Source organism: Andrena cerasifolii, chromosome 14 (genome assembly GCF_050908995.1).
Source record: "Andrena cerasifolii isolate SP2316 chromosome 14, iyAndCera1_principal, whole genome shotgun sequence".
Taxonomy (NCBI): domain Eukaryota; kingdom Metazoa; phylum Arthropoda; class Insecta; order Hymenoptera; family Andrenidae; genus Andrena; species Andrena cerasifolii.
The window spans coordinates 907,871-934,981 of NC_135131.1; the positions used below are offsets into that span (position 1 = coordinate 907,871).

At 34.9% G+C, this 27,111-nt stretch overlaps 2 protein-coding genes and 1 long non-coding RNA gene across 6 annotated transcripts in view; 1 reads left to right on the plus strand and 2 right to left on the minus strand.

Moving 5' to 3' along the window:
- Positions 1-4,191, minus strand: part of LOC143376226 (glycerol-3-phosphate dehydrogenase [NAD(+)], cytoplasmic) — a 61,052-nt gene extending 56,861 nt beyond the window's left edge. Inside the window, exons 1-2 of one of the 2 annotated variants that reach the window (XM_076826338.1) lie at positions 3,955-4,181; positions 3,066-3,246 (exon numbers count right to left, since the gene is read on the minus strand). In XM_076826338.1, the coding sequence (XP_076682453.1) occupies positions 3,066-3,246; positions 3,955-4,004 (231 nt within the window). In that variant the 5' untranslated portion in view covers positions 4,005-4,181. Of the gene's footprint in view, positions 1-3,065; positions 3,247-3,954 lie in introns of both variants that reach the window. The other variant, XM_076826339.1, reaches the window with a different exon arrangement.
- On the plus strand, positions 10-8,686 carry LOC143376240 (uncharacterized). The gene is made up of 3 exons (XR_013087050.1): positions 10-928; positions 1,015-1,094; positions 8,226-8,686. It is a non-coding gene; the product is annotated as an uncharacterized LOC143376240 (long non-coding RNA).
- Gpdh1 (Glycerol-3-phosphate dehydrogenase 1) lies at positions 4,446-25,848 on the minus strand. Of its 3 annotated transcripts, none has more exons than XM_076826333.1 (8): positions 25,687-25,848; positions 24,869-25,046; positions 18,925-19,065; positions 15,952-16,093; positions 11,482-11,594; positions 8,700-8,930; positions 7,464-7,663; positions 4,446-4,856 (listed from the first exon to the last, which is right to left on the minus strand). In XM_076826333.1, exons 1-8 carry the CDS (start codon positions 25,728-25,730, stop codon positions 4,799-4,801), a joined length of 1,107 nt encoding a protein of 368 aa, XP_076682448.1. In that variant the 5' UTR covers positions 25,731-25,848; the 3' UTR covers positions 4,446-4,798. The 3 variants fall into 3 exon arrangements, 2 of the variants coding, with proteins under 2 accessions (XP_076682448.1, XP_076682449.1); XR_013087046.1 differs by lacking the exon at positions 4,446-4,856 and adding an exon at positions 5,117-6,842 and having other exon boundaries at positions 6,908-7,663; XM_076826334.1 differs by lacking the exon at positions 4,446-4,856 and having other exon boundaries at positions 5,117-7,663.
- Positions 25,849-27,111: the final 1,263 nt, after the last annotated feature.

A 27,111-nucleotide genomic window follows, 5' to 3' on the forward strand; every position in this document is an offset into this window, starting at 1 on the left:
ATGTTCAGTATTCTCTAAATATATATTAATATTACTATTTCTAACAAGGACCATTATTTATTGAGCCATCCTATCCACTACACTTATAATCTTTGCTTGCAGAGTTGAATTTAATCGCGTTGACAAACAGCGGCGGATCCAGGAGCCTTTCTCGGGAGGTTAGGCGAAATGTGTAAAAGTACATACATAGAGTGCGCGCTCAGCGGATTCAACCGTTGAGGAGCCGCTCACTAATTTATCGCTGAATGCTACCGCTAGGTTGCTCACTTCTCAACATGTTTAGTGATCGATCGGTCGCCATTTTTTAAAGCGGAAATAAGGTCGGCTACTTTTACGGAACGTGTTGAGTTGCAACTAGGGCTGCCATCCGTCCGGGTTTCCCCGGATTTGTCTTCTTCTTTTAGGGCGTCCGGGGAAGCCCGGCGGGATTTCCTGTAGTGATCCGTGTTTTTCGATGCTGCTCGCCCAAACAGTCATAGATATTTTATCTTTATTTCTTAATTGCGGTTACAGTTTATAATTTACAGAAATTTTTGTCTTGGGATATCATACCTAATATGAGAAATAGTTCAAACTGTCCAGGTTTCAAGTGCAAATGTTCAGGGTTTTAATGCTCTTTATCCTAGATTAGCAATTTTATAAATGACAGCCCTAGTTGCAACTAATATCGCTGCCTCCTCCCCAAGTGTCGTTCAGTGGACGTTCACTAAAAATGGACCGAACTGCTTCGCGTTTGAACTCATTTTCAACGAGAAACCTTAAAAAATCCATTGGTAATACTTTCATGAACATTTATCAAAAACATGAACATTTTATTTTTCTGTACTAGGTATTTTATCTAGCCCAATGGTTTTATTGCTCTCGGCAGTTAACGGGCAGCCTACCCGGGACCGCAGGCCCGCTTGCAGCGAGGAAGGAAAACTGTGGGGTGGGTAGGTCTTTCCCGATATCCGGGGAAAAAAGCATTTCAATAATCCGAGGAAGACTGTATACGTCAATCGTTGGTTGTTCTAGTGTTAAAGCGGTGGACCGGGTTCCGGGGAGCGTGCTGCACCCGCTTCGCGCCGGCCCTGCGGGACTGTCCCGAATTTGAGGTTTGTTCCGCATTGAAAACCGGAATGTCCATGCACGATTGGACATGTAACTTTTTTAACATTTTGACGTTAAAACATTAACATTACAAGTTAAGGGGCCGTCCTTCAATTACGTAAGAATAATTTTGACGAATTCTTACCCCCTCCCTCCCCAGTATAAGAATTCGTATAAGATTTGATATTCCAACCCCCTCGTTACGTAATATTTTTTACACTTAATTTTTTCAGTTATTAAAATTCTTTTAAAGGTTTATATAATTCATTTAACTCGGTTTCGGAAAATTTAAACTAAAACTACTTTTCTGGAACATTAATGATAGAATTTGTATTTATTTAAAATTAGGTTAAACAATATTACGTAAGACGGTACCCCCCTCCCCCCGTAAGGAAACGTAAGAAATTCGCGACCCCCCCCCCAAAAAAAGCTTTACGTAATTTAAGGATGACCCCCAAGTGCAATTTTCCCAATTTCTATAAACAATTTTATAAGAATGTTTCAAGTATTGAAGATTTAAAAAAAAATCACTGCGAAAAAATATGTATATCCATATAATGTAATTATTTATTTAATATTATTCTATATATTGATGGTTATATTTATATAGTCATTTTTTATATTGATGTACATATTAGTCATATTTTGTATTGACAATGTTTAAGTTTCTGTGTCTTATTTTCTATATTAGCATCGTGATTTCAGTGTTGTTTTTCTTTCGATACTACCTCTGAATATTTTCTAAACCACACTTCATACTCACGTATACTAAATAATCTTATACAGATGAAAAAGATAGTGCATTATCAATATTCGTTTCCAAGGTATATTTAGTACACACAAGTATCAAATATCATGCTTAGACAAGGACTCTGTCAACGACAAGAACAGCTCAATTGGTTACAGTTGGCAAATGAGAGGTATGTAAAGCTTCGTTCAGACTAGTCAAGTTACTTGAAGTCAAGTAACTTGAAACTACTTTACCAATGTGAACTGTTATTCACTTGACTTGTAATATCCTTTCAAGTTTCAAGCGAAGTAAAGAGTCTTCAACTTTAACTTTCTTTGAAATACAGCTTAAATAGTGTGAACGTACGTACAAATGTGAACTTGAAGTCACTTGAAGTAAGCTGACTGCCTACTATTTTTGAAAAGTTAGGTTATAATCATAAAGCAGACTAATTCTACGAATATTTAAATAATGACCCTTTCCTTTTAATAATTTTTTTTTAATATTTGTAATAACCCATTCGTAATTTCGTTGCATATTGCGCACGATATTTACTTGCTTCTAGTAATTTTAAAAGTAACTTGAAGGCAACTGATACTACTGACCACAAACATGAAGTGAAGTTACTCGAATTCAAGCGACTTGAAGTCAAGTAACTTGAATAATGAGAACGAGCCTTTCGAATTTCAGTTCACAACCTAATCGTAACCGACTGTTTTTCTACATACACTTTCATTTTTATCATGATTTCTTTTTAGTAAGGTATATATTTCGTTACGAAATTTCTTAGTTAGACTGTAATAAATCACGACTCTGCTGTCACTTATGTAAGAGTCGCGGCAAATCGTATAAGATTTAAATTAATTTATGTTCCTTCGGGTTAAACAGTTTTCAGAGTATTAGAGGCTGAAATCAAGTAAAACTTTGATATTTAACTTCAACTTCTAGATAATACCTTGTAATGGTTTATTAGTTTTAACGCTGTGTACACGGTCCTTTTATCAGTGTACAACATTTTAATTGTTACCAATATAAATAGTTGTGATAGATGTTAAACTTATTTCTGGCATAATAATCATTATCCTTTTCTAATGAGTGTAAAAAAACATATTAGTCGATTTGTTGGACTTTGCTTTGTAAAATAAGTATTTAAAAAATCTTACTGTTTCGAACATAAAAATCCACTCAAATATTAGTCGAATTTACAAAAAAGTTAGGAAAAAATACATAGTGAAGAAAAACTTACAACATTCTCTGGTAGCTTGTGTCCAGGAAGGTATTTCACATTTTCATGCAACTGATTTATAATATCAGTTAACTTTTGACTATTCACTATTTCTTCATAGACGTACATTGTCACCCGCGTCTCAAATTTGTTGTTGTACTTGACAACATTGGCACCTACGATTTTGGCAATGGCTGAGCCCCTATAACACAAAAGTTATGTAAGATAAATCACTATTGACTTTTCTACAACGAGGATCGTCTAATCTAATGTGTAGCCAGTTTAAAGGAACAAAAAACATTATCAGTTTATAATTTTGCTGTAATTAATACTGCATATATGAAGTAAATAAAAGGCATCTTGCTCTTTAATTATGCAAGTAGGAAAAAGATTTATTGCAGATATGTTATTAAAATTAACGCGATTTATTAAAAACTGCAAAGTGGTATATATTTATTTTATTATTTACACTATAAAATAACAGGCCCATCTTTTTGCTTATTAGGGAAAAGGGGGCAACAGAATCCTGATTTCACTGTATGTGAAAATTTCTAATAAATTATTATATGGAAAAGGAGATTTATAAGTTTAAAAATAATAGCCTTGAAGAAAATAAACAGCAGCGTTATGTGTCCTACTATATGTATAAATATATCGTCTATGTATAGTTCTTTAAAATTAGCTTTGAGATCTATTGTAGAGGCTTACATAAAGATTTTTTATATGTAGGAATATAAAATAATAAGCAAAGAGAAGGAAACAGATGTATGAATATTGAAAAGTATTGAAAAGCTTGAACGAAAGCAACATATTTTATTGAAACTAATGTATAGTGTATGTTCGGTGCGTGTACCTAAAGCATAATTTTAATTTGTTATAATTCCGATAAAAGGAGATTGTTTGCACATACCAATTGCCACTTCCAACAACGCATATTCTCTTTTTCGCTGGAGTAGTCATTTTGCAGCTCTAAAGAGATCACAGAATCGAGATTCACAAATACGCGGACGTCGGCGCTCTACGCAGGCCAGTGTTACAAATCCGCTTATTTTCGGGCGCCGGTGTACGATTGACTGACCGACCGATTAACTTACAAACTAACTTCAGGCTTCATTGACCTTCGTGACGATCGCAAAATATTTTCTAACGGTTGGCGTGCACTGCTGTGGACCAAGGCCAACGTGAACGCAATCGCGAACTCTGGCCAGATTGAGTGTTAAAATTAGCAACAGTTCGATAATACACTTCATGCATTGTCAGGATTTCAATGCAACGGATTAACCTTGAACTTAGAACTCAATAGAATCTATGCGTAAACTTTTCGATGTAACAGTTCCTGATATCTTATTTAAATAGTGCAAAGTTGAAATGGTAAAGGAAGGGTTCTTGCAATACGATGTGTATCGATGAGAAGATTTATTAAAAAAATTATATAAAATTAAAAACTTAAAGACAAATATCTAAGTACAAATAGCCATGACAATATACAAATATATCACATTGATTTGCAAACTAGGAATAAACAGTAACGAAAATTGCTAACATATAATTTTCGAAGAATTGATAATGTTAGTTATATTACGTTCAGTTATCCCGATTATGATTTGCTATTGTTATATTGCACCAAATCATTATTATGTAGTACGTAAACCATGCATTATATATCCCCTAATACAATAAAAAAAATTCGTAACAAGTTCTTAGATACGCGTAACGCACGAAGCATCTTCCCGGCTCGTCCTCCAACAAAATCTTCACAGATGGCATCTCGGTGAAGGTAGTTGCAGCATTGGTGCATTAACGTCATCGTTCCTAAATACGAAGCGAATAGGATTAAAAATAGACGAATCTCTTACTACTAAGCGTGGAATACGTTACTCTCAAACACCACACATGTTTACACCCTTAAATATACTTAATGCTGATTGGGATGTGTAACAGATAGCGTATTGCACTAATGTTACAATTATTGTGTCAGGTATTACCATTAAAACGTTCTACACGAAAATGTTGGTGTTAAAGGTTTTGGAAAGAGGACAAACACGACTCTAAACTAAATAAAGGCCTTTACATTAACAAATAATAGTCATATATTTAATCTTCACATTACATCATTCATGATAATTTCGATTTCGTAATCTCACAATTCATAAAGTTCTATGTATAATCGACAAAGTCGAAGTATCGGTAATACATATTTATCTATAGAATTCTCTTACTTTATATAACAATTCGGATAAAATTTTCATTAAAATATATATAGTAGCACACAACATTTTGTTTTTTTTTTACATATTACCTATCGCTTTGCTGAACAAACTTATTACAAACATCTGTGTCTTCTATACATTCTTTATATAGTTATGGAAGAGTTAGTGGTGCTTTCAAGGGTGCATTGAAATCATCGTTATTTGTATTATAATGGCAATGAACAGAAATACAGAAATGATAACGAACAAGGATATCTATGCAACAATATAACATATATTTTCAACAGCAACTAAATTAAAAGATTATGAAAATCATTAATTCCCATGGTCCATACATTATATTATCTACTCCTTTCTTTGACTCGATGCTATCGTCTATAATAGATTATTTATACGTTCATAGTCTTCTGACTAGTGTATTTGCTCATATATACGTACAGGCCCTGATTAAAGGGGGGGGGGCTGCAGCCCCGGGCCCCACTTTCCGGGGGGGTGCAGTCCCAGGTCACATTTTCGGGGGGGGGGGTGGGGGGGGAGAGGTGTTATAAGCGATTAGCTCACTCTGTCTTCATTGGAAATGTATCAAATAAATTTTCCGAATTCCACAACTTTCAATGTTATGTTTTTATTTTAAAATTTGATTGCTTAAACCTCCTTCAAGATATCTATTTAAATTTGTACTAATCGCACCAAAAATTCCATACCAAAAAGTCAACTCACTGTCTCCTCTGAAAGTGCAAAATTGGATAGTCGATCGACAAATGATTAATATTTTCCCGAACATATACATTGCGTATAGATTATTTGTAACCACACCAATCGCAAATTGTGAGGCGGAAAGATCATTTTCTGTAGTAAAGAGAATAAAGAATATGTAAAGAACGACGATGTTAGATGATCGGTTATCATCCTTAGCATGTTTAACTATTGAATCTGAATTATTAAGATCTATGGATTGTGAAGACTTGATACAAGAATTTGCAAAATTAAAGATAAGAAAAAACATTTTAACTAAAAGTTAATTGCACAATATCTTCCCCCCCCCCGTTCAACCACGGGGGGCCCTCGATGGATTAATAGCCCCGGGCCCCAAAAATCTTATTCCAGGCCTGTATACGTATTCAAGCTCGGACGATAAATAAGACAGAACACAAAAAACAAAAGTCATTTAACATTTACCAATGTACAGCATAAATGTAACATACATAATAATCATCTGTGCGTTTGGTGAGAATACTTTTATATTTATTTATATAATATCCATAAGGACAGTTTTAGAGCTTGATTCAAAATTTTCGTAACACCTCTACAAAGCATAGAAACAATAGGAAACATTCATGCAAAGTAAGGCACCTAACTCTACTACCTACATTCGTTGCATTTCCACCAATAAAATAGAATGCTTCGCGTCTATGTGATTTTAAGATTTTTTGTCAATGTGCCCATAAAACACAAATAACATAAAAAAAAATAGATTGCAGTAACTTGATTTATGGTCGAATGAGTGTTGTCATTCTGATGAATACGCAAATGAGATACGGCGCTTAACAAATACTGATAATGATTTTATATTATTTTTAAATATGTGCTGAAAAAATGTGACGAGTTTGTTTTATTTAACCATCACATTTTAAACAGAAAAAAACACTTCACTTTATTGCTAGAAATAAAACGTATTTTATTTGGCGGAAGTAAAGTCTTAACTTTGTATATATTTAAATGGAATAACATTAATTGTTTAGACAAAAATGCATAACACTTTTTGCTGTGCGATGTACGATAACTAATTTTTTACATATATGTACATATCTATACATATTTTTCATATCACTGTTAGCATTTTTTTTTTACTTTGTACAGTTCTACTAAACGTTTTCTATATATACTCAAACAATATAATAACAACATGTAGTTAGGACCATGGTTGAACGAAAATAGTATTATTTTGGCAAGAACTGAACAATACTAAGCTACTAATCTTCAAAGAAATTTAACAATTCCAATACATATTGCACATTTACATAATTCTTGAATTTGTATGCAATTGCACGAAACTACTTTGAAAATGATTTGGTAAAGAAATTTTACAATGTGTTAGAGTTTGGATAACACACTTATTATCCTGTATCAATTTCAGATAAGAGTCAGGTATATAAAATAATCCGCTATTAATTATAGCGGAGACAAACAACTTTGTCTTTGAGCTTACATGTGTTCCGGATGGTTGCGTATGCAATCAATTAGTTCCGTTGCCTTTATCTCACCAATGCAAATCCGATGTATAGCTGTGAAAAGGGGGAATCTGTTTTCCATATTTGATGCTTTCAACATGTAATTTACTTCTTCGGCAGTAAAGGGACCTTGCAACTTTTGTCCATTCAGCATTTCCTTTTCCAACTGTTCAATTGTCTGTAAACGGAACAGTTTATATATTTATATTTTCTAATATGCGATAACTGTGAATTGACATTTACTGTCGTTTATAATACGTAATTCATCATTTCTACATATTAAGAGGTTAGGCCACCTTGGACGAAGCAAAGTTGCAGTCATTTTGGGCATTTTTTTAGGAAGATAATGAAATAAACAGAAAATTCAGTATGAAACCTGTTATTGTACAACTCTCGCCGGAAAAAAATCTTATTTTTTTCCTACAAAATGGCGGGGGTAGAGCCGTGATACGCATGATCTTGAGTAGCGACATTTTCCACGGTGTCCAATCTCACGGCTATACCGTTTGACTTAGAACAAAAAACCAAAAAGTTTTATTTTCTACATGCCTAAAAGTAGAGAATTACATATAGGTTTTGCGATATCTTAAACATATTCTTTGCAATTGACACTTTTAAAAAAAATGCACTTTTTCACCGCATGTTCACCATTTGGAGACAAATGAATGTTTATGGATTTCCGTATGTACTTCTCTAGTTTTAGGCATGTAGAAAATAAAACTTTTTGGTTTTTGTTCTAGGTCAAACGGTATAGCTGTGAGATTGGACACCGTAGAAAACGTCGCTCCTCAAGATCTTACTCTGATAACCATCTGTCTCCAGTCTGACATCAGATTGGTAGCAGGGTCTGGCTCTGGCATGAGAGCGCAGAGTCTGACGTCAGAACCGTAGCAGACGGCAGAATCTGCTGCCGATGTGACATCAGGCACTCATATCAGGCTCTGCACCTCAGAACGCAGTCATCTGCGGACACAGACGACTACGGTTCTGATGTCAGATTCTGCTGCTCAGATCTGGCTATCAGGGTAGTTATCACGGTTCTACCACCGCCATTTTGTAGGAAAATATATGATTTTTTCCGGCGAGAGTTGTACAATAATAGGTTTCATATTGATTTTTCTGTTTATTTCATTATCTTCCTAAAGAAAATGCCGAAAATAACTGCAATTTTGCTCCATCCAAGGTGGCCTAACCCCTTAATGCTGCATACTAACCTTGCCAGTTTTTATAAATGCTTCGGAAACTTTGCGATTGCGACCACCATAGCATGTAGTGATGAGATCTGCTACGCCACAACTTTCAAAGAAGGTGGACAGTTTTCCACCAGGGAAAAAAAGGTCCACGAATTTAATCATTTCCATAAGTCCCAGTCTGATAACTGCGGCCTTTGTGTTGTCACCTAATCCTAGGCCATCGATAAAACCAGCACCACAGGCCACAATATTCTGTCAAAAGTTGAAAACAGGGGAATATTTAGTATACAATTAACGTACACGAGTATTTTTTTTTAATTTTTTAAAATCATCTTTTTTATCTATATTTTAGTGAACATACAGAGAAATTCAACAACCAACCAGGGTTTATACAAAAATGTATAAATATACAGAAATGTAATTAAAACGGTAAAAAATATTTATACTTTCTTATTTCAAAAGTTTTCAGTTTTTTAAACATTTATGGAATTATAAAAATATAGCAAAATAAAATATACTCTATTTATACAAAACCAAATAAAAAAAAGTAAGTTAAAATAACGAAAATTCGTACAAGTCTGTACAATTTTTCAGTTCATTTAATATTTGTAGAATTAGAAAGATATAACAAAATAAAATATATTCAATGCGAAACTAAATAAAAAAATCTAAAATAACTAAAATCTGTACAAAATATAAATTATAAATCTTTATTTCATCTAGTATTTTTCATCAGAAAATATGAACTCGTGAAGATTGGTTTTTCAGTTAACTTTTACGACAATATGCTTGTGTTTGAGACAATTTCAATTCAAAGTGTAAACCGTTTTTAAGTAAATAATTAATTACTTTTTACATATTAATTTGGTATTTAAACCGGTTTTTTTTAATTTAAAAACCGGTTTTCGAATTTTAAAAATTTATAAAAAAAAACGGTTTGGAAAATTGATAAACCCTACGACCAACACACTGTTCTTATTAACCTAACTAAATATTTAATGGAAAACTTATAAAAAGGAGACACATTTAAATACTGTAGTTACAACAGCATTAAATTTGATGTTAGAACTTTCTTTCAATTTATTTAAAAGTAGCTTAAACCAGCAATTAGATATCTAGTGTACTATTGTTGTACACATACGAGTACCATTTAGTGTGTAGCTGTTGTGTCATAAGTTATGACTCATAACAGTATAAAATTTTTACTATCCATACACAAAACACATCTCAATGTTTTCCCCACATTGTAATCTCTGACTGAAATCTGAAATTCTCGTCAAGTTGAATCACATGATACTACTTTCAATTGCGAACTCGGATGGAAACACGTTCAAAAATGGCCTCAGCATTTATAATATCGAGCATGTAAGCAAATAAACTAGCACAGAAAGAAAGAAAATAACTTTTCAACCCCTAACATTGGAGGGTAGTTCCACCCCCTTCACGTGGATATTTGTAGTGGGTCGAATATTTCCACATGCTCTACATTTATGACAAGATTCATCAAAGTCGGCGTGTCACAGTTGGGTAATGTTCTTTTCCTTATAAGTAGTTTCATATATCTGCTTGGAGGAATCTCGAGTACACACTATGGGAAAACCCAAGTGGCATAAATGAATATTCTCATAGATAAGATCCCAAATGTACCTCTCACCTGACTCACCTCCCGTTGTAGCAATTGGGACTTAATAAAAAGAGCTGGGCATTCCAAGGAAGATAAACGTCATGGTCTTTTACGGCTCTGTTATTAAAGGCATTATGACCCGCACAGGTATTACTTATACGTCATGGGCTTTCGTCAAGTGCCTACTCGAAATCCTTCTAATCAGATGTTTTATTATCTGTTCCCTTTGTTCGCAGTCTCAGAATTCCGAAGTCTAAAGCCGGGAATCCACCGGGAAACTAAGCTAAGCTATGCTATGCCATGCTACGTTTTAAAAAAATTAGCTTCAATACATCCTTATGGAACCGTTTCCACCAAAAGCTACGTTAAAACATAGCATCGAATAGCATAGCATAGGCTAGCATAGCTTAGCTTAGCTTAGCTTCCCGGCTTTTAGCTACTTTTAAAGGTGTTCTTGCCTGGTTTTTGTGTTAGAAATGATATTATTCAATTCGCCTTGCCGAGAACGTCCCAATGGTGAATAGCGATGACATAAAGCGTTATACATAATTAATGTAATAGTGGAATGAAAGACTATAAAGTTATCTAAAGCCTTTTGATTTGTGAAGTAGACTGAACAGATTGATGACGTAGATTAGTGCGGTCCACAAATGACTTCCGTCATACGCCTTTGCTCGTCATTATATACTGCATTTTACTGACGTGGGACGCGTACAAATGACGCACCATCAATTAGATTAGCGTTTACATATATGCATAGCAATAGAGGCAAAGTAGACGTAAACGCCTAAGCTCAGGAGCCTAGGTTGAACAGCAATTGCACATATATCTTACAGTTTCAACTACTTCCTTAATCAGGCAATGTTGCACTTAATTCCGTAAATTTACATCGTACACTTATGTCATTAAATATTCAAACTGGGCAAGAATGAGAAATGTAAGATGTCTCTTTTTCCCAACATGCTCCCAATACTTTTCTTTTGATCAAAACCACACAGTTCTTTGTACCCCCGTGAACGAAATGTTTGTTTTCTTTTTAAAATTATTTTCCATAGTATATCTTTCTTGTATAAAATAAATAAAATTCGACTCCATTATTGCCTTTCACCTTCATTTAGATATTTAGATAACCGCACTGATCGTGCATAGTGGATAAAAACAGTATTATTTAATGATTACCTTTAGTGCTCCGCAACATTCGACCGAATCAACATCTTCAACCACTACAACTCTGAAGTATGATGTTTGTATCAAGTCTCTAAGGAGGGGCATCACAGTTTTATTCTTGCAACCTAAAAATAAAATGACGGTAAACATTTGCAATTCTAATGTCAAATGTTCAAATATATTGAGAAACTGTACATAAAAGCGGTGAAAAATTTTCTTTCATAGAACAATTCTAATTGATAGGGCCGGCACGAGGCAGGTTCGCGCGTTTCCCAGAACCCGGCCCCGCGCTTTAAAAGGTCCCGCGGTCCACGAAAAGCTCATGGTAATTTTTGCGGGGCCCCATGCATAGATATTTATTATTATAAATTTAGAAGTACAATATGTATGCGTTTTTTGGCACCGCACGATTATGGAACCCGGCTGCGCAAAAGTTCACGCCGGCCCTGCTAAGTGAGGTGCTTGGGGTGCACAATGTTAGTTCATGTATAGTTTAAACTGTCAAACACTTTCAAAGTTCGGCTGTATCCTTTTTGAAAATATTTTAGTAGCACTAGTTGTCTTCTATTTGTGACACTTCTCTAATATCTATTTATTAGTCTACCTGGCATCAACTATTTTCAACAAGAATCATATGCACATTATGACAAGAACATGCAATGTTGACAATATGACTCACATCCGAAAAGCTTCAACAGTTTTAACAACAGTTTATATCAGGGATGCCTAATTGGTGGTCCGCGAGCCACCAGGGGCACCTCCAGTCTTGCTGCCACGCTGAACGGCCCCCTTCATACCTACCAGACTCTGACGATCGCAGTCGAGTTCGGCCGTTCGTCCATCATCCCAACCCAACTGAAATTTGACTATGAAACGACTTGCGTGCAATGGCGTCAGTCAATCCCATGGTTCTGTTTCACGCAACTTCTTTTCAATTAGTTGTATTCACGATGTTGAGTAGTTCGGATGATGTAAATGCAATTGAACAATGAAAAATCAATAAATAATATAGTTTACTTCCAGTGAAGGGAAACTACATGTATTTCACGATGACACCATACAATTGATGATACATCAAATGCCCGACAATTATGGGATCATTTATCTGATTATTTTCTCAACTCGCGAGTAGCTCTACCATGGCAATACTTCAACCCAAGCCTTTGCTGTCACATCTTTCCTAGAATATTCTACCAATTTATAATTACATATACAGACACGAATACTTTTAACACGTTGGTCGCCACATCACCCATATTTGGGTGACGGCCAGGGTTGCCAGATCAGGCCTGATCTTTTGCCGGAAATTTCAATTTCGTTGAGGATTGCAGCCGGGGGGAGTGAGAGAAAAAAGTCCCAATAAGAAAACAGACATCTAAAATTCATTATAATAATGACTTATTGTAAAGGAGTAATAATAATAAAAGTATTACGAATATTTATTAGAGCTTGTTACAGATTTTAAGTTTTTTATTTTTTTGGTGGCATACTACATCAATGCAAGTGCGTGACTGCCGAATTCGCTAATATTCTCTGTTCTGCCGGTGATTTTTATTGTGCCTGCCTGAGGCCAGAGACAACGGTTCAAAACCTAAGACTCCGGCTGAATGCCGAAGATCTGGCAACCCTGGTGACGGCTATGCTTCCGCGGAGGCCTCGTCACCGATTTAAGGTCTAAACACACTTGTCAGTTCCGTGTCAGTACCGTTCCGGCGTGCCAGTGGTAAGAAGAAGAGGGGCGTAGAGAGTCTGGGTTAGGTCTAGGTTAGTGGTAAGAAGAAGAGACCCTCTTACGCCCCTCTTCTTCTTACCACTGGCACGACGGAATGGTACTGACACGGAACTGATATGTGTGCGCAGACCTTTACGGGTGACGCGACACTCCGAGTTCGGATTTGGGACCCGGAAGAAACTCTACCGATTCACGCTAGGTGATCAAGGTGTCAAATCACGGCCGGCTCTAATATAGGCCACCACCTTGCCAAAATGGCAACGCTGTCATCAGTCCTATTTGAATTTTTCTGAAGCTTTTCGCGCTGTATGTCACTGCCAGTCACTGCCGTCGTGGTTATGTATTACTAATATGTTGTTTTAATTTAATATTGATTTAGTGTATTTATAGAAGTGTAATTTGTGTGTAGACAAAAAGTGTTGTAAATAATATATTACCGAAGTGTAAGAATTGTAAAAATAAAACAATACAGTGTGTAATAAACGATCATAACCTCCTGTTCTGTTGTCTACTCAATGAATGTTGAATAGGTAAATATTGATCCGTTTGTAAAACTGGTTCGGTTCATCCAATAACATATGCAGTATGTCTCATCCACTACTTTGATCGGACCACGGCACGGCCACGGCCGGCCGGTACCGGTCTGAACATAGTCATCGGACCGATGGCTGTGCGAAATGCGGTGTTGCAACATCGTAGGTGGTGGCCTGTATTAGAGCCGACCGTGGTTAAATAGTTTGTACAAGTTACATACCAAATTCTTGTTCCGTCATTATAATAATTCTAACACGCCAACTAATGGTTTAAAAAATCACATGGCAGTTGCCCAGAAACTTATTTGTATAATTGCGTTGCGATCGGTTAAATTCTTGGTGGACGAGGTTCGAATTAAAAACGTGTGTCCAACTCGTATGCAACTGAATAGCAACTACATATTTAGATGTAATTTTCTGATCGGTCGATTTGCAGTTGTGTAGCAGCGATAGACGAGCAGCCAAAGTTTCAATCTCTCAAGGAAACATCTGACGAATTCCCTTGGGTTATATATACCCACGCCATTGCATGCAGTTATTTCTTAGTCAAATTTCAGTTGCGTTGTGGCGGTGGACGAACGGCCTTCTCTCCTTCTCTTTTTGACTGGAATCGTCAGCTCCTGGTAGGTATGGAGGGGGCCATTCATCTTGGCAGCAACGCGGAGGTGCCCCTGATGGCTCGCGGGCAGTGGAGGGTACGTAAGGCCGTCTTTCCACGCAGCGCCGCGTCATAAGCGCGTACGCGTAGAGACCAATCGTACGCCGGGCATCTTGACAAATGCAGATCAATGATCAACAGATGTGTCGTAGGATTAGTCTCTACGCGTACGCGTCTATGACGCCACGCTGCGTGGACAGACGGCCTAAAATACGTATCGTATAATACACGTATTTTTAGTGTTTTCTGCTGAATTTTTCCATCCATCTAATAAAAGAATGGCACCCCTTGATTCAATTCGAAGTAGCAATAAATTGTTCAATTTCTTTGTAATGAGCATCAAGTATGCTTGTTAACAAAATTTTTAAAATGTTCAGACTCCACAGTAATGATATGTTCCATCCAAAAAAAACTTGGCTAATAATTTATCAATTTCTTCAGCATTAAAGTCACTTTGTTCTAGATTTTCTAAAAACAAGAAAACAATTATAATTTTACATATTTTGTAGACAGAATATAAAAATTCTTTATATCAGCATAAGTGCGATGAAATTTTTATACTCCTTGTCAATAATATACCTAATTAGTAAATTGAAAAATTTACCTTCCATTATTCGTTATTATAGTTGCAACATAAGGTATGCAATATTAATAACTTTAATGCTTAACAACAGAGAACAACCAAAAATTCACTTAAAATTTTTTTTAATTTTTTTTTTTTATATACTTTATTCAGATTGTGATACAAAAATTGTTTTATCACTTTGGTTATGTTAAAATTGCGTTACTTATGTAATTTACATGTAATTTACGCGTAACGTAAATAACTTGCAAGGGAACATCCTGAACTCGAAAATTCAAAAAAATTTGAAACTTTATTTAAATGTAGGGGATTTCCGCCTGATTACAACACAAATTCTGTTTATTGCCCAAATTCACTCCAAGGGGGTGGAATTGACCCCTGAAAATCCAGTTATTTTCCAATTTTGTGTTACAACTCGTGAAGTGTAAAATAATTTCTTTCTCCAAATGGTAGATCTAATTAAAAGAAGTAACTTTTTTCTTGAAACTTTTTTCTATCTCTTATAGTTCACGAGTTATAACACAAAATCGGGAAATAGCCGGATTTTCAGTGGTTAATTTCACTCCCTTCGAGTGAATTTGGGCAGCAACAAAAAAATTGCGCTGTAATGAGGAGGAAACCCCCTACATATTCACAAAGTTTCAAAATTTTTGAATAACTAGGCTCGGGATCTTCCCTTGTTGGTTTCATGGGGATTTACGCACCACTGCTCGCGGGCCACCAGTTAAACGGAGTCTACATTGTTACCGCGACCTGTTACTTAGTTAACCGGTCATGGTAATAAGTGCAGAAGATGTCTGACGATTCGGAGACATTCATCGGAACGGCCGGACCAAGTGAAGAGTCACAGTATGCGGTAACAGAGCGAGGTGCGGTAACAAATGCGGACCCGGCTTTAGACATCCCTAGTTTTTCTGCACAAATATATTCGGTAAATACAATAAATATTTAGTCTAATATATTGATTGTTCATTACCTATAGTAGTCTCGCAGAACATCTCATCAGCTACTTCGGAAGCCAAGTTTGCTCCCATCAAAACTGACATGGGTATGTTAAGTTCTCTGGATATTATGTGAGAAATAAGTTCAATACCACCTCCCTCCTTTTTATCGAAGCCCTACAAAAAATAATAGATGCATTAATCCGTCTAAACAATTATATGCATTGAACTTAAATTTGTATCGATTAATAATACTCAATAGTAGCAGCAGGATATTATACTACTTTTCTATTGTTATCTATATTCAGTTAATTTTATTCAATTTTTGCAGCATGTAATTATAAATATTTCATATTTACTTTTCCAGCGTCATGTTTATTCACAAATGGAAGCGCACTCCTTTAAAGGAATTGAACTATGATATTGTAAGTACCAATGCATGTAAACGAATTTTAGGACCTTGAAAATATTTGGTACTTTTAAGCATAAAAAAGCCTACTCTCTAACTCGCTATAATCTTACAAACACAGCTTTCTCGTAATTAAGACTTTAAAGAGAGCTAGATTAGGTACAAAATGTATGGGAAGTATGCTTTTTAGTATCTATGCGTAATATACAATTTTCGTTAATGGCCTACTTTTATATTGCAAGCTTCAATTATTAGATATTCGTCTGATGCTGAGAAAACAATATTTTATTATAATCTTGAGCGAGTTTGCTTCCTTTTGAATATTAAGGAAATAACACATAAAAACTTTTTACTTCAATTATGCTTGGATTTTTAGCAATTGTGTAGTATTAATATAAACTTCTAACGAAAAATGAAGGAAAAATAAAATCACAAAGTAAACAGTGATACGAACAGACGAATACTAATTAAATTTGAAAAAGAAACAGTACGTGCCTATTAAATACAATACTTTGTATGCTTTACTGTTGGTTTACATCCGTTGAGTATTGCGACTCATACCCAGTGGCATTAATAGAGCACGCGTTTTGACGAGTTTGATTTTTTTATCGGTGGATGTTGTTATTGCTCAAAAGTTTAGGTTCACTATCTTACATTCCATATTATTGTAAATTTCTTAACATTGAAAATAAACTAATCTTGTAATTTTCTTTTCGAGTACAGTCTTAATCAAAAAGTCGTAAAAGAAATAAGTAATTAAATTTGTCAACCCTACTTTATATACTTGCAAATCATTTTACTGACACAAGTGACCAGTTCCCACTATTCACGCAGTGTGAATTTTCACATGCAAGTGCTATGTCGGATTCCAAATTTTTGTATTATTTTTTTTTTGCAACATTATCGTAAGCCTTTCTCATGTCCATTACATTAGTTTAGGGGCCGCCCTTAAATTACGTAAGGGTAATTTTGGCGAATTTTTACCCCCTCCCTCCCCCAGTAAAAAAATTCGTAAGATCTGATATTTCAACCCCCTTCTCAAGTAATATTATTTACATTTAATTTTTTTAGTTATTAACATTCTTTTAAAGGTTTATATAATTCATTTAACTCGGCTTCGGGAAAATTAAAGTAAAACTACTTTTCTGGAACATTAATGATAAAATTTGTATTTATTGAAAATTAGGTTAAAAAATATTACGTAAGACGCTACCTGACTCCCCCCTTGTAAGAAAACGTAAGAAATCGCGACCCCCCCCCTAGGCCTTACGTAGTTTAAGGATGACCCCTTATAAAGAATGATGTTTAGATAAAATTCTTGTTTACGGAGCATTTTTATCTAATCGTATTACAGTATAAATAAAGATACAGATTAGTGTATTCTTTATTTTGGATATCTTATTGCTCTCATAACATTCAGTTGCATCAAGTATAATAACTTAAATCTTCTATCTAAATTACATAAAGATTATCTAGACACAGCAGCACGAGGTAATAGAAGCCTCAATAGGTGATAATCTTAAGAATGTGTATATGCGTAAATAAACAAGATAAAAGTTGACCACTGTAAAAGTTCTATTCTAATCTTATCAAGTTGCTGTAAACTGAATTGATAAAAAATCAGACTGCATTTGTACTATGACGAAAATTACACAATGTGGATGTTACTTACTCACAATCTTTTCATATCATACTCGTGTTAATAAATGATAAATGGAATTGTATTCCTTGTAATAGTTTGTAAAAATTCCTACATTTGTTGAATATATACAATCCTGTTTTTACTTACAGCAAAATTTACTTCTATAGGAATTAAATCGAATTAAATTGAAATACTCTAATTTAAATTGTTAGTAATTTTAGTTAGTTTTAAGAGTGTAAGCGGTGCACCCAGAGGAGGGCAAGGGGCCCAGCACCTCTCCAAGAAAAAGGAAAAAGGAGATTACTGTAACCACGGCTGAAGTAATTCAAGAGCTTTGTAAAAAGAAAAGAAAACTGGATTTTATTCTTTAAATAAATTTTATAATCACGTAATAAATTTTATTGAATTCGCATTAAAAATATTTTTATCCGTTCAAATCAGCTTCTCCTAAGATTTAATCCTGAGTGCGCTACTGATGGATATAATAAGGTCTGCGACCCGGAACTTTTGAGTGATAGTATATTGCACCAAGTAGGCTGCAGCCTAGACCGGCAAATTCTGGGCGAAAGAAATTGAAAAAGGTAGCAAAATGTTTTTGCCTGTAACTTTTTACTTTTTCATCGAAAATAATAGCTTAGATTTCCGCTCTAAAATAAAGTGCCTACCTATTTCCCCTAACACTGGAAAGTGAAAGGTGATCTTTAAAGCCAACGGCTTGAGACAACTTTAAAAACAACTCACCTTTTTCTTCATGTAGCAAATTATATAGCAATAACTTATATGCGAGGTGTCATATTGAATTAATTTAAAATTGTCTCAACTCTTTTAAATTAAAATATTTTGTGATATTTCACAGTAAGGGCGGCACCCGCTTGTTAGCCCAGGGGCACCAAATTCTCCAAATACGTCCCTGATCTTGAATACTAAATACATAGCTAAAACTATATAAAATCATACCTTTATTAACGATAGACCAATAGCTGTAGGTTTAATTTTTCCCAATAGTGTGCTACATATTTTATGTATGAATTGATGTGGTACTACAAAAATAAGGATATCAGCATCCTTAGCAGCTTCTAATACATCAGGAACTGCAACCTACAACATAGATAATATGCAATATTAGTTTCTGTAAGTAACTTTTAATGTATGAAACGCTATCATGAATACTTGTACTAAAGTGTAGTAATTAAGTGAATTTCATAAATAAGACACAATGTAAGAAGGTGACACCCTAGGTTCAGAAGATAATAAACATCCAGAGAGCACAGATCGAATGGTGAAATGTGGAATATATGTAAATGTTGATTGGGAAAATGTAAGACACAGTAGTTGAGCCGGCTTAAGGTTTCAAACTATACGTGCTAAAACTAAATATACATTCAGAGATCATATTTCTTAACGAGGAAGAATCAATCAGTGTAGGAAAGTATTCTTCCAAAGTTGATGTCAGAAATTGACTGACAAATAGCGAAGCAATTTTTTTACATAAAGCCGGGTACACATTTGTTATCGTACCGCGTTCCGTTACCGCGTCACTTCGTTTAGTGGTACCGAAGTTCGGTGTAGGACCAGTTTCTGAATCTGTTTGAATCTGTTTCCTGTTACCCGCATCCATTACTTTCCAACGTTACTTCATCGCGTTCCAGTTGTATCGGAGCTGCCAAAACAATAGTATGCAGTAACAGAACATCGTTTACATTTGTTACCACGACATAACAAATGTGGACCCGGCTTTACACTTGTACATAACATGAACGATAAATTATTGAAGCTTCACTCTCAAATAATTCAAGGTGGTATCGACATTTGGTCCGTCATTTTTTGTGTGATCTCCAAACTGTAATATAAAAAAGATTCCAAGATCAAGAAATTTTAAACTTCCCAACAATTTGAAACGGTACAAATTTTTTTATATAATTATCTGCCTACAGGGAAATTAACGTCGTAACGCTACTACTACAGGGTCATCCGTTAAAACTGCAACCTAAGTGCGCGCGAGCAGACGAAAATGGCAACAGCGCCTCACGGACGCATTCCACTACCCTACCACCATTCACGGGCCCGGCGTTCAGAAGGCTGCCAGCGACCGCTGGACAGCAGTGATGCCCGAGCTTCGGAAATTTTAGGATGATCTCTTTCAAATTAAAGTCGCAAAGAGCTATTGGGAATTTCCCGGCCCAGGTAATCGAGCCACGCGCTCCGCTTTTATGATCGGTTTACCACTCGCACCTCAGATTACTGTAATGAGGTTTAGCTCCGACAGGGTTGACCGCGGCGCTATACCACTGTACGGAGAGATTTATCGCCACCTGCGTGTAAAAGCCACAATAATGGCGCATCGTTCCAAAGTGACATTAACGGTAAGCCGGTATAGGCGTGGCGTTGAGTACCTAAAAGGTTAAAACGTTCAGATACAAAAATTGTAGAAAAAAATTCAAACACCCCTACAATCAAAGACACGTCCCATTATAGTCTGATTTTTGAGAATTGAGACCTGCCTGAGGCGGGTCCCTCGGGCGGAGCGTGGTTAAGGAGGAACCAATGGTACGCTATGGGTTCCGTGCGGCGTAGCGTACCATTGGTTCCCCCTTAATCACGCCCCGTCCTAAGGACCCGCCTCAGGTCCCAACTCTCGAAAATCAGACTATAGTTACCCGTTACGTCCGATCTATGCACGCACTGCATTAAGGATAAAATTATAAGAAAAAAGAAAACTAGAACAATAGATTCTGAGGTTTGCAGAGCTAACGCATAATTTAATCAAAATTTAATTTCTCAATTTGTGAAAGTAATGATACAGAAAGAACTAGCTTATTTTTAAAAAGAGTATTAAATACAGTATCAAATAAACAGTTTGCAAAAGCTTCTCACAATTATTGTTAAAAAGTTGATAAAAGAAAAATTAAGTAAACGTAAAATATTTTAAATTATCCATCATTAAGAGGAAATAATTTTTCCTCATTTTGCGGCGCAAATTGCATTTCGATAGCTTTTATAGTTCAAAAGTTATACGAAAAAGGCCCAAAATTCTGAATAGCTCTTTGCGACGTTAATTTGAAAGAGACCATCCTAAAATTTTCATAGCTCGGGCAACACTGCTGTCCAGCGGTCGCTGGCAACCCTCCGAAAGCTGGGCCGGTGAATGGTTGCAGCGGAATGCGTCCGTGAGGCGGTGTTGCCATTTTCGTCTGTTCGCGCGCGCGTAGGTTGCACTTTTAACTGATGACCCGGTACTTTCGAATATAAAAATATACACAGTTATTAACCATACTTCATTCCTTTTAGTGCATTGTTGTTAGGACCACATTTGAGGTATATATTGTTTGGATTATCACTTATTGACGTACGGTAATCAAATCGAACGGAAACAGTAATTTTCTGACAATATGATCATTGCAAATATTATTACTCTTCACGAATTTTAGGCATATACAATTTTATAGAATGAACATAGAAAATCTCATTCGTAAATGAAAAAAGTATATTGAAGCTGATGACTGTGATCTTATTAATAATAATTATTTTGTCATTATAATTTTGCTCGTGACACTCCTTGGGAAATATAACGTTTTTTTACCAACCTCATATAAAATGAACATTGCACCATCGTAATCTTTACTAGGCATTCTTATCACTACTATTATTTTTTGATAGGATTAACAGTATTTGCTCTCTATAAGATAAAATTTACAACCATAAGATACCTACAACGTGTAACATGTTTATGACTTCCTGAAATACATATAGAGAATATTTTTAATTTTCTATTAAAAGTTACATTTGTATTATTTGTATTTTCCAGTTTACTGATTACAATTAGATAATAAAAATTTGGGGGTGTATGTGAGACAATATACACATGTTTAAAAAAATTGGTAAGGTAAATATTAAATGAAAAAACATAAGTTTTTGATATAAAAGTATTACTTAAAACCATATACAGTGGCTCACAGCCATAATCGTACACTCTTTAAAATCACATAACTTTTTAAAAATTAATCCAAACGACTTGAGTTTTTTTAGAAGCTAGAAGGATTAGTTTGCTAAGTGACGTGATTCGTTGTTTTAAAAAAAATGCACTTGGTCCGAATAGCAAAAATAAAAATAAAAACGGTCGTTTTTTTCAACTTTTTTTGTGAGCCTGTAATGAAAATTCAAAAAACCCGTTTGTAGATTGAAGTAACTTGTATACATGTCTAAAATTTCGGTTAACGTTGCTCTGAGCTATAAATCACTGATTTTGGGAATTTCCGTGATTCTCGACCTTATAACGTTAACCGAAATTTTAGACACGTATACAACTTACTTCAATCCAGAAACAGGTTTTTTGAATTTTCATTACAGGCTCACAAAAAAAGTTGAAAGAACGACCTTTTCTATTTTTTTTTTGCTATTCCAACCAAGTGCATTTTTTTCAAAACAACGAATCACGTCATTTAGCAAAATAATCCTTCTAGCTTCTAAAAAAAACTCAAGTCGTTTGGATTAATTTTAAAAAAGTTATGCGATTTTAAAGAGTGTACGATTATGGCTGTGAGCCACTGTATACGTCTTCAGTTTGATTAGTAACTGCTTCTCAGCACACAATTGACCAAGCTAAAGCCTTTAGTAGGCAATATAAATTTAATTTTAATTAAGCTTTATTACTTCCACTTGCTTCAACGTTATGTCACAGATTTATGGGTGAATACTTTGCTTTCAAACATTTGACTAGTTACCAAATGTTAGAGAATAGTAGAGGAAGTGCAGCATATTTAGAATACTGTTGCTAATTCGGAATACCGAAGGTGAAGGTAGGTAATTTGGAATATTCCAAAGCTCAGCGGTGCTTTTGTTTTATGCGTAACCACCGCTATCCATTTATGTTTACCTAAGATTATTCCTATATTGTGATTGTTGAGCCTGATTACATCATAAAAGAAAATAATTTCATTATCTACATGTTTTTTTAAGTTTACAAAGTGAAGGTAAATTAGAATATCGGTGTTCCAAACTACCTGCACCTTAACAAAATCGATACCTCCTGTTATTTTTCATTTAGACCAAAGTTTCAGCTACTTTTTGTTTTTTATTATTACTGAGAGTTTGAAATATAAAAGTTAATAGTTTCCCTATGATATTATGCAAGTTTTATTTGTTCCTATCCTCTGTCATAATTTTTTATTCGTCTTAAATAAACTGGTGTTCCAAATATACTACACTTCCTCTACTGTTTTCACTTATACGGAATTAACTTTAAGCTTATTAGATAACCAGCTGCGTTCAAGGCAATAAATACTCAAAGCAGGGAAATTATATAATTATTGCATGTATATAAACCATTAAATATATACCCATTACAAAGAAATGTCTGTAATTTTCCTTCCCCCTTAAATGAAATTAAATCCACGTTAAAGTGAAATTTGTTTAATAAAAATCAAGTATAATAATAATTTCTAAAAATTCATATTTTATTTCCGAAATTAATATATCTGTTCAAAACAACGCATGCTTTCGTCAAAATTCCTATACTTTTTTTTAACACTGAATCAGTAATGTTAGTTTTCCTGCGAATTATAATCAATGAAGTTTTATGAATTGAACTAATTGCATTATGCATCATAATTTTTCAAAACGTAAATAAAAAAAGCTGTAGCAAATAAAGTAAGATCTATCACCCTTACTTCGATTTTCGTTCAATCATATTTTAAGAACGTGGAGGAAGATATCAGTTATAAAAACTTCTATATAAGTAGAACCTGCGAATCAATAAAGCCTCAGTTGCCTTTGCCCACCTTTACTGCGGTCAAGGTTCGGCTGTCCCAAAGTCCCTGATACTAAAAATTTGGGGGCTCCCTCTCCCTCCCACCCAACCTCCCTCCCTCCCTCCCTCTCCCCCTCTCTCCCTGCGCGCGAGCGTGTGTGATCATGCACGGTCCCGCATGCACTCAGCCTCCAACCATTATTTATGGCCGTGAAAAGCAATAGGTCTATTAATTCGACAAATAGAGTATTCAAATATTGGAAGGAAACTTTAAGTCTACTGGTTAGTAAATAAAGTTTTATCTAAAATTCTACAAATCAAAAACATTTTACTCGTGTACATATTAGAGGCTATATCACGACGAAATGATAGAGAACCATTTTCTTAAACGTTACACTAAACTAAATAATGCAATCATTGATTAAAAGAAACCTTAAAAAATGAATATATAACTGTATCTTCGTTATGTTTAAAAGAAATTCAACACAAATACAAAATACCAACATACATTGTATTATCTCTCTCGAATCAAGAGTGTTGCATAAGCGGCATTTATGGACACAACCGTACGTTTAACGCAACACGAGTTGACGCACATGTAGATATGTATATACTCTATACTCCCACCATGCATTGAACACGTGTTCATTTTCTTGACTATTTTTCCGTGTAGCGTTCTATATAACACGTGTCACAATTTATAGAAAAGGTTAGAAAAAAATTATATACAAAAATAAGTTCTCCAGTCTATAATAATCGGCACGAGAAAAACTGTGTATAAATAAAAATTCGTATTTTCCGTCTGCGAGTTTTGTACCTCTTAAAATGTATAGAAATACGTTTCACATTTTTTAAGTAATTTGTTTTACGTACTTATATATTAAAAATTCATTAATAAAGAGCTTTCAATTTTTTAGTATTCAAAAATCCTGATGTAAATGAAAAGAAACATTAAAGTCATTTCAAGCACGTGTTTTCAAAGAAAATAATTGTATACATATAAGTACTTTACATGTTACATTGTATACACCATTGTATACATAAGGCCTGTACATGTTACATTGTAAATACCACCGTGTACATGCCACATTATACTGCAGACATTGTATGTATATTACATTTTGTCAAACACATGTTCAAGGAACTTGTACCTACCACATTATTCGGAAGTCTATGCCCTGGTAGATATTTAACATTCTCGTGTGTCTCGTTGATAATCTCGGTCAGCTTTTTACCGTTGATAATTTCTTCGTAAACGTACATCGTGACGCGATCCTCAAACTGATTTTGTTTACTTGCATTTGCCCCAACTATCTTGGCGATAGCCGAACCCCTGAAAATCGCATACAAATGACAGTATGTGACACAAGTCAATACGAGGGGGATAACAGGTTCGAAAAAAAGTTGTAGAAAAATGAGAACGACAAATACAAACGCTCGAAAAAAAATTGCAGAAAAATGAGGAAGACGAATACAATGTTTTCCTTATATTAGTCGAGTTGTGCGATGAACATGCATAAAAAACGATAATTTACTTTCAAATATAAATTAGAAATCTAATGTTTAGAGCGTGCTATCTCCACAATTTATATAATATTACACGTGTCGTAGCAGAAATTTATCTCCTACTTGTTTTTATATGCAGCTATCAATTCAGTTAGGGTAAGTTGCATAGACGTTCACATCTTTTCGCGATTACATGGCAAGTGGCAAGAGAATTTTTGTTACATTGTATGACAAGTGCTCTGAGTTCGAGTTATCCCGATTAGACATTTGCTGATACGAATAATAAATAGGAATAATCGATAAAGAAGCAAATGCGATACAATAACGTGCATATATGTTACATGTCGATCCGTTGTTATATACAACACGTGGAAATCAATTGTAATGTATTTAAAGGCGTCTCAAGGAACGACAGGTAAGCGTTCCACTGTGAAAAGTAAGAATATCAATGTTTGCATAAAACGTACCAATTGCCAGACCCGATAATGCAAACACGCTGTTTGGCTGCCATACTCTCGGCCGATGCGGGATGTGAGTTAACGAAGAAACACGAGTATAAACTGAAAGGGATCGCGAAACAATGTACGCGAACCGCACAGTTTCGAGGTAGGGGAGCGACTGGAACAGCTCTAAACGCGAAAAGGCTTGCGCTATCTTCCGTGGAAGTGGAAGCACACGAATACCAACGTACGCGTCGGTATTTATCAGCAGTGATAGGCGCGTCATTGTCGTAAGCAGAATTATACAATTTAACCGAGTAATGTAATGAAAATCCTTATGTATTGTTTTTCACAAATCATGAGATTATTTGAAAATATTATTTTCACTGACAAAGTATGAAGCATTGTTCGAGGAATATAATTGAATATAATAATGCATCACCGAATGTTTACGATCCTATTGCTTGCACAATATTCCGAAGAAAAAAACACAGTAGCTATACATCAACAGGTCCACTATTTTAGTACAACTTTAGATCCTCTATAATCGTGATTGCAATCATTTTCTTCAAATGAAAAGTTACGTGATTTAATAAGGCCACAAATACCGGGGTTAAATCATTGTTATCGTTAAGAGATTTTTAAGTTTTTGGGAGTTTGAAAATACCACTATGCTGCACACTGATTAGTCTTTTTTATCAAAACTGATGCGAAAATTGTTACAAATATTTAAGTATCTCGGAACGATGTGTTACCTAACGCACGTGGAAATGAGTTGTCGTACGAGGTAATGCATTGCACGACTATTACTATCTACAATTGAAATATAATTTATGCCAATATTTTTGTATAGGATAAGGTGTGAAGTTGCAGACATTCCAACCACTGAGAAAAATGAACATGTCCTTTGTTATAAAATATCAAGTTTACTTATATTTCATTCATAATACATCAATATAATAACGTATAGTAAATAATGGCTTCATTAATAATGAAATAACTGTAACCAAAATATTCATAGAAGGTTCAGGAAACGGTATATTTTATACAGCAACTTGATTTACAAGTGCACAAATGAAATGAATTGCACATGTGCATAACATCATACCAGTATGAAAAATCGGTGGATTTTGTCTCACAATTTCTTCTCATTTTATTTATAATTACATTTGAAAGACAATATATTGAAAATTATTAAAATTACCGCGTTGTGCTTTCCGTAGGCGGTTCCCATCATCACCGCGTCCCCCTCAGGCTCCAAAAAACTTATACTTTGGTGCACGTGTATTGAACGAAAATTCAAAGTCGGTTTTCTTAAAAATGAAGCACAATATCAAATTTTTTCCCCTACTTTTCGTCTTATTTTTGCCTGTAAAATCGCCCCCTTAAAGGACGATGATAATTTTCTAATGTGTGTGTAAAGGATATGTTAAATACTCATACGTATAATAA